General features: G+C 33.3%; 1 protein-coding gene across 1 annotated transcript; it reads right to left on the bottom strand.

The window, feature by feature from the left end:
- Window positions 1–3,695: 3,695 nt before the first annotated feature.
- Window positions 3,696–4,820, bottom strand: LOC124642193. The gene is made up of 2 exons (XM_047180505.1): window positions 4,056–4,820; window positions 3,696–3,970 (listed from the first exon to the last, which is right to left on the bottom strand). The coding sequence occupies exons 1-2, from the start codon at window positions 4,465–4,467 to the stop codon at window positions 3,696–3,698; spliced, it is 687 nt and encodes a 228-aa protein (XP_047036461.1). The 5' UTR covers window positions 4,468–4,820.
- Between the last annotated feature and the right edge of the window lie 3,771 nt (window positions 4,821–8,591).

The raw sequence follows: 8,591 nt of genomic DNA, 5'->3' as shown, positions 1-8,591 counted from the left end.
GTTGTATAAGTTTCTATTACTAAGCAGTACATCCGAGTTCGTGAAGTAGCAACTTCAGAATGAAGGCAAATATTTACTTTTCAGACAGTTACCAAATAAAAAATAATTAACATGAGTCAAAAGCTTTAGGCTCTTAGAGTGAACATTTAGAGAACGACCTATTTACTTGTAAAGAGAAAGCCTGACTTTCAACATTAGCTATCTAAAGCCTAATTTTGTAAGATGGATACCCCGATGTTTCGAGCTTCGACGATAAAATCATCTGCCTAGCCTTTTCCCAGCTACGTTGGGGTCTAATTCCAGTCTCACCAAGTTTGTTAACAATCATATCAGGATATCTTTTTCAATTTTCTTTTTCAACCATTCCATAAACGGAAAAAAAATTTCAATCCAAAATAATTGACAAATAGTCAATATCAAGTAATTTACTAAAATAGTCTTATAAATCAAACAACCCTTGTATTGAGGTACATCGAATTTTCCTCAAGCATGTGTATGTACTTGAATTTTCCTTCCAATATTACTTCGAACATAACTTGTGAACAGGTTCAGAATATTTCGGCCTCTTCAGGGAATCCTTAAGTTTATGATATTTTGAAAATACGACCGGATAAATAAACACGACCCTGGCTTTTATTGATTGCACCCTCTTATCGGACGTAAGGGATCTTAAGGTTTTGAAGAGGGAATACTCTGAACTAACTAGGTATGTCCTACGGTTTTACCCGTATCGTAACGTAAATACAGTATGGACTATTTAAGTGTCATAATATGACCGTTTCTAATGGTCTCTGGAAAAAGTTATATGCATTCGGAAACAAAACTATACCGACTACAGTTCAGCAATTTTATCTTAAAAGTGTTACCTATAAACAAACACAAGATTCGTAGTTTCTATAAACGTAAGTTTTGATGTGTTACTTCTTCACGAAAAAATTGCTACAGATATATAGATGAAACCTGTCAGATATTTTATTTTTATTTATTTGAGAATTAATTCAGAAAATAATAAATCCATATACACTTGTTAGTAAAGCTTAAAACTATGTTAGTAGGTACCTTGTAACTATTCGTAACTTATTGACCAAAAAATAACACATAAGCTACTGACACACCATGATAATGATGATGATGTCCTCCTAACCGATTATCGGCTACGGCGGCTGTTCTCACGTAACGAGATTAGCCAACTGCGCAGGACATGTAATAGTGCACAAGCATTTGTGCAGACACAGGTGCACTCACTATTCCTTCACTCTCATAGCCCGATGAGACGGTAATCCGACACGACCGGAGAGAGATCAGGCGCAGGACCGACATTTACACATAACACATATTATAACTGAGTGTGTATATTAGTAACTTATAAGCCTGGGTATATTAGTAACTTATAACTTATAAGCCTTTTATACCGCAGTATAAAACAAGTTAATAAATTGTCAATTTTTAAGCTGAAATATTCGCGTTTCACATCACATTTCACATTCACATTTTGATAGATTCCTGAACAATTTATTTTCATATAATTTACTAAAGAAATCGAAACGCGGCATGATTGAATCGTTTATTTATACGAATTTATTTGTGAGTAATTTGATATTATTGGGCTTCTCATTATTCTTTGAGTGTTTGAATGACATCAAAGTGGTTTTATTTATTTAAATCTCACAATGATTTATTTTTTGAGATTTAAGTTTGAAAAGAACTGCTTTAAATGTAGTAAAATACATTAACGTAATACACACAAATAATAAAACTGAAATTGATATTTCATTCATCATTATTTATGTTTTTATAGGTTAGGTAGATATATTATGTATGATTCAAATTATGGTTTGAAGCAAATCTTGATTAGGTACTCAATTAAAAAAAAAATTTACCAAGATTGTGATCACACACGCGGTCAAAAGGACCGGACAAAGTTTGCAAAAATACAAAAAATAGTTTTATCGATAAAAACGTCCTCGTCAGGCCCACCACTCAACCACAGGTTCTCAAACTTTCAAACAAACGGAATTTGTATTCGTCGTGTAATTTGATTGCTAACGACTCCACGTTCCTATCAAGGAGAATTGTCTAGAAACGTTTCCCAAAGTTTTGTGCCCCCTTTTCAATTGTTCGAAGGAAATGGCTTTAAAAGACGATCGGGTTAATATATTTTTGTTATCTGATCTTCAAATTAGATTAGGAGTTTTGTAAACTTGAAAATTGGTTTTGAACTTTTTTGGTGATTTCTAGAAGTTGGTAATTGATTTGGTGTTTTAGTGATAATTGGTAATGATTATATTATAATCAGTGGAATTAATCATAAGAAATTAATAGATTGTTCTACAACAGCCAATACTCAGATACACAGCCTGTTGGAAAACAACAAAAAAAAACACTACGCTCAAACCATAGTTCGCATTGAAGAATTGAACACATATGGTAAATATAGTGAATTTACTTGAAGAATTACCTTTAAGAATTTACTTGAATATTTAAGAACTGCATTATGCTCTTACAAAAATACTGTATATTTACTAAAGCAACTTACTTTAACCCTTAATTTTTACGAATAGCCTATAACCTAGATATCTTCAGCCTCATATCATCCATTATCATACCCCCTTCTACATTCTAGCACTAAAACTATAAAACTTAATGACACTCAACGTCTGCGTGACATCGATATGCCAATCACGTCACTGGTCGCACGATGACGCACGTGCGGTTTTGAAGTAAAAGGACAATGTGGTGTATGAAGATATTTGTGTGACCTAAGAACTAAGTAATCTTTATAAACAGTGTTACTCAAACTACATACTTGGAAAGGGTGCGTATATCAGACATTTATAACCGCACTACAAATACTTAAACATCTGTTGAACACTTGTCAAAAAAAATATGGCTGAAAAACGGACGTTCGTTACATTATTTCAACAGACGTTTAAAAGTTTTTGTGGTTTCCCTTTCACTATTTTTATTATTAGTCAAATTTATTCGTTTCTGCATATTGCCTTATGATTAGGAGCTGCAATTTCCAAGCGACCACAAATTATTAAATGACAGAAAACAAATAAATTACAAAATAATCCCCGTATTTTTAACATTACAAAAGAAACTTGAAACTGGAGCAATCTACTACAGACGAATCCGGTTCGAACAAAATCCGTTCAGATCCGTCGCGAAATACCCAGAAAAACCTATACATGTGATATCTTTTAGTAAATTGAAAATCTGCAGATGGGAACAACGACATTTGTCTAGACAAGTGTAGGATCAATTCGGGAAGAGAGATTGGGAACGGTTGATTGCTTTAAGATTGATATAGACGTGGAGGTATTTTTAGTTTTAGAACTTGGAATTTTAATATGGACACTGTCTGTTAAGGTATGGCCGTAAATCTTTTAACTATATGTTAGGGTGTCCCTTATATGGCAAAAAAAATTTTTTTTTAGAATTTCGAAACGCATACCCTCCAATTTTTTTATAAATGCTAAAATGTACTTAAATATGAAATTTCATATCTGTAGCATGTTTGCAACCTGTGCCGACCGGGCTCTAAAGTTTAATAAAAAATGGTGTTTTGGTCTGACGTTTTGGGTTGATCCAAAACTAATTAAAATGCAACAAATAAAGTAAATATGAGTAATACTAAAAAAATATCAATACAAACTTTTATTTAAATACAAATTATCTTTAGTGTAGTTTTTTTACAGTAGATTTCTATGTTCCTGAACACAACGCAACAAAAACTGATTTTGCTCTTCTTCAGCCGTGATAAGACCATTATAATCTTGCATTAATTTAACAGCTCTTTCAGCAGTGTCATTTACGACCTTCAAACGACTTAATCGTCTTCTAGCTTCCAAAAAAGCAGGATTGTCACCCCACGAAGAGACGTCTTCCCGAAGAAAACTGTCGTCGATCTGTAGTCGAGATAGAAATCGTTTGCTTCTTTGAGTTACAAAATCATCCAGCGTCATATCTGAAATAAAGAAAAAACCATTAAAATAAGCAAAAACTAAACCACAAAACTTTGAAAAAGAAACAAGAAAATATTAAGTACTTACCAAACAAATTTTGCGTAATTTCTTCCTTCGATGGGACATAGCGTTTAGAGGAATCTGAACTTTCGTCTCTGTTTAAATTATTAATAATTTTTGTCTTGGTTTTGGTATCAACTTCTTCATCAAAGAGTGATAATATGACTGTTTCTTCACACAAATACCATAAATGACGAATAAACTTGCTTATGGATGCCTTGGAAATTGTCGCGTCTACTTTTTCATATTCTTTTAGAGCTTTCAAAAAGGACAAGTCTTGGTTAGGTGCTTTAACTGCCATTGTACATTCGAGCCAAGGTTTGGTATACAAGGTGACGATAAATAAACAAACATCTTGTAGAGCATTTTTGTCCCTTGCAGTAATTTTAAGTTGCGATTGAAGCAAACATATTTTTATAGAATAGATTGCTCTCGCCATCCATCGCGCTTGATGCAAAGCTCGGGGGGCCTGAGTTTTAGTTTATACACTGTGTCTCCTCCTAAGAACACAACGCATAGTTCAACCAATTCGCGGTAATCGTCTCTAACAAACAGTTCAGTCTTATAAAAAGTTAACAAAGATGTAATGTTTGTCTTAGCAATATGTGCTTTAACGAAATTTCGTGCCTCTTTTAAAACTGTTTTCAGGGCAAGGAATCTGAGTACTAAGTTCAGAGTTCGAAATCTGTTCCTCATCCGAATTCTCAAGACATTCCAAGTTATCTATCGAAGAAGTAGATGCAACAGCCAATAACTCTCTTTGTTTTACCTTTCTTTCCTGTTCTTCCAATCGTCTTTCTTTACCTATCTCGTTCTTCTTTCTCCGCCAATTTTTTGTCGATTCCACCTAAGCATCCCGGTCGACCTGGCTCTCTCTGTTTCCTTAAGAAATCTTTGTCTTCCTCTATCTTCATTCTGTCAAAAGCATCTGCATGTGCAATATCAAATAAGTTATCAAGGTCTTTTACAAAGTTAGTTTCACGATTCTTGAAAGTCAACTGAATTTTCTTACAGTTTTTTTGCAGCTCCCTCCAAACATGATATAAATCAACAAGTTTCTTCACGCAGTTAGGGATTGTCTTCGTAGGAATTCTGGCTTTTTCCCAAAATATAATGCACTCTCTTATAACAAGATTCGCACTTTCACTAACAGTCAGCTTGACTTCACGAATATTGTAAAATAAAACGGTGAGAACTTGTCGATTAGATGGTAATTTTGCACCATTTATCTGGTGGCTTGGCAGTCCGATAAGGAAAATATTTTGTTTATTACTTCGTAATTTCACAGACATTTTCACAAAATAAACAACAAGGCACTAAAAATGTTAGAAATCACTTATGAAATGACAATTGAAACTCGCAATAACAGGTCGCCGCGCTGCTCCCGCGCAACTTGTATGGACAAGTTAAAAACTCAAGTCGGCACGGGTTATCGCTTATAAATCGGGCTTATATTTATTTCTAGACTTTATTAAGTCCATACGAAACTTTTTAGAAGGTATGCGTAAAAATATATTGAAGTTGAATTTTAAGGGACACCCTACTATATGTATAGAAGTCTCGTCAGTAACGCTACTTATACCTTATGAATGGCTGAACCGTTTAAGCTGAAAATTAGACCTGGGAGAAATACATGGAATAGTTTTTTTCAACCCCCGGCTACGGGAAGCAGTTATCTCGGGTCGAAAGTATATAGTAAAAGGTATAGAAAATTTTTATATTAAATACCTAGGTCACATAGTTTCAGCAAACCTGAAAGATGACGCTGACTTGGAGCGTGAGTGCAGGGCGTTGGCGGTTAGGGGGAATATGATCGCTCGCAGGTTCGCGAAGTGCTCGATGGAAGTTAAGATAACTCTTTTTAAATCTTACTGTCAGTCTTTTTATTCAAGCGGCCTGTGGGTATGTCATACCCGTCGAGCCGCCAATACCTTGCGCGTTCAATACAACAACATATTCAGGATGCTATTGCGGCTCCCTCGAGATTGCAGTGCGTCTAGAATGTTCGCAGAAGCGCATACAGATGGCTATCATGCGATAATACGTAAGAAAGTAGCATCGATCTTCAAACGCATAAGAGAGAGTAGCAATGGCATTCTGAAGATGATTGCTTCAAGGTTCGATTGCCCCATTCAGAACAGATGGATGAAGACAATGTTAGGAATAATGTCCTAATATTGTTAAAAATTTTAGATTTAAATTGACTTTTGTACACTTATGTATATCTATTTAATTATATATATTTATTATAGAGAAATAATCAAAAACGTACAATAATAGGTGAATAGTGTTAGATGACGTCATTAGTTAAAAGGAGTATGGAAAAAGAAGACTTGATGCACCGACCACAAATTAAATAAACGAAATAAGATGAAGACAGTATGGTCAATTGTAATACCTGCTAAACTAAACCGCTTGGGAAATTAGTTTCTACAGTAATTGGAGTCGTTTTAATTAAACTCTATTTCTCAAAGTTTTTAAAAGTATTCGTCAAATGAGTAGGTAGTTTGATGAATAGGAAATTGATACCCCTGGAATTGAGACGTCTTAAAATATTTATTTGCAAAACTCTTAAAATTAACAATCATATTTAGGAATCACAAGATTATATTAGACTAGACAGTACATTTACATTAAAGACACCAGATTAGATAAATATATTTCTACAGATTTTATGTACCCTTCATCAGATATATGTAAGACTATTTCGACGTAAATAGATACGGTATCTGAACAATGCAACATTATTTATAGCAATTCCCACTTCAAAACAGTTTTGACAGAACTATAAAAATACATTTCAACTCCAAATAAAATACAGTAAATATCTTAAACCCACTACCTCCTCACCTCACCAATTTATTCAACAATGAAACATATTTTTAAAATTTCCTTTCTTAATAAATCTTTTGAAAACTTACAGAATCCAATCCCACTTTATCATGATGGTATAGAATTTCAGTTTTTACTACGAAACTTTGACTACTGTGAAATCTCTATCTGAGCTATAACGACTTTAAACTAGGGTTGCCTCGATACTAGTTTATTCATTTTAACTGTTCCTACGGTTTTATCCTAGTTAAGAATGAACTATCTTTTGTATAAATGGATAAAATTATGAAGCGTATGTCACTGGGATGGTGTAATTTGTCAATAGTTAAAGAATTTCAGCGGTCTTTTGGGATACAAATGAATAAACTATACTTCCTACACATGGAAAAAATAAGCCTATATGTTTTGTAATGGTTAACTTAACGTTAAGCTATGCTAATGTTAAGTTTCATCGAGCTCCATTACGTATTTTTACGTGAAATAGTAAAAAAACCTTAAAATTGTGATCGATATTCTGTTTGTGCTTACAAGAATATTTTTCAATATATAACCACTACATAATGTAAAGAATTTATTTCCTGACAAGTGTCTGAATATAGCTCGTTATTTAAGATGTTCAATAAGTAAATACAATATTCTCTTTGTACCAAAATGTTTAAAAAAAGCTTTTGTATTTACACGTGATGATGAGATTTTCAATCGTAAATCACATCAAAGTAAAAAATCGACTTTTTAAACGAATACGAATCTTCTCCCCACTTTCACCCCCTCTTATCAGGCATCAAGTTGCCATTGAATCGCGTAATCAATCAATCTCCAATTTGACATCCCCTTTTTACGTGAAAAATCATAAAATTAAAAATATTTTGTCGAAAAATATCAATCATGTATTTCACATAAGAAAACTGCCTTTTACTTTTTCTTTGCCTTTTAATATTATTAACAACGATAGAACTCGTATTAGCAAAAACGGCCCGCATACACCGTGACTTTTTAGTCGTCTTACAAAGGTGGTCCACTCAATCTATCCGACATAAAATACCACTAGACACGATTATTAATTTTATAGCCTTACTTAATTAAGATAATAGGTGCAAAGAAAAATACTGAAAAAAAGAATGTTTACGTATCAAACGGTAGAAAGTAGGTACCTTCCCAACGCGCCGCGCTCCATTGATACAAGATTCGGGCAGCGCTCACAACAGGGTGTTCTTATAATCTACGTCATGCATCATAATAATGAATTAATTTTTATTTTTAAATTATTCAAATCTCATATATATATTTTTTTAATATGAACGTTTACTAGTCATTGGATACATGAAGTGCTGCCGTTGTAAGACGACTAAAAAGTCACGGTGTATATCAACAAAAATGTGTTTAATGATGATATAAAAGTAAAAAAAAAAACACCACATACCGATTTTTTACTTGAAGCAATCAGGACATTTACTCACACACGAAACAAACATTCAACTGATGTATAAAATTTTTGGATTCAGTAAAATCACTCGACTGATGATCAATCTACTATTCTATATCTGAAACAATTATTGGAAGACTATTAACAAAGGTATTTTCATGTGTATTGTATTGACATTGTTTTGCTTGTGTGCGTAAATGTGGTAATAGGACGTGTCATTTCAGCTAATACAAACCGTAATAGCAATATTATATCGGGTGTGTCGTTCACAATCACATTAAATGAAATGCGTTAATATACTGGTTAAT

The sequence above is a fragment of the Helicoverpa zea genome, chromosome 24, assembly GCF_022581195.2.
Source record: "Helicoverpa zea isolate HzStark_Cry1AcR chromosome 24, ilHelZeax1.1, whole genome shotgun sequence".
In the NCBI taxonomy this organism is placed as follows: Eukaryota; Metazoa; Arthropoda; class Insecta; order Lepidoptera; family Noctuidae; genus Helicoverpa; species Helicoverpa zea.
This window is presented reverse-complemented; position numbering and strand designations above follow the sequence as displayed.

Coding starts and splice junctions, on each gene's coding strand:
- LOC124642193 (XM_047180505.1), bottom strand. CDS start 4,467: ATGGCGAGAGCAATCTATTCTATAAAAATATGTTTGCTTCAATCGCAA. Junction 3,971..4,055: donor AATTACGCAAAATTTGTTTG/GTAAGTACTTAA, acceptor TCTTTATTTCAG/ATATGACGCTGGATGATTTT.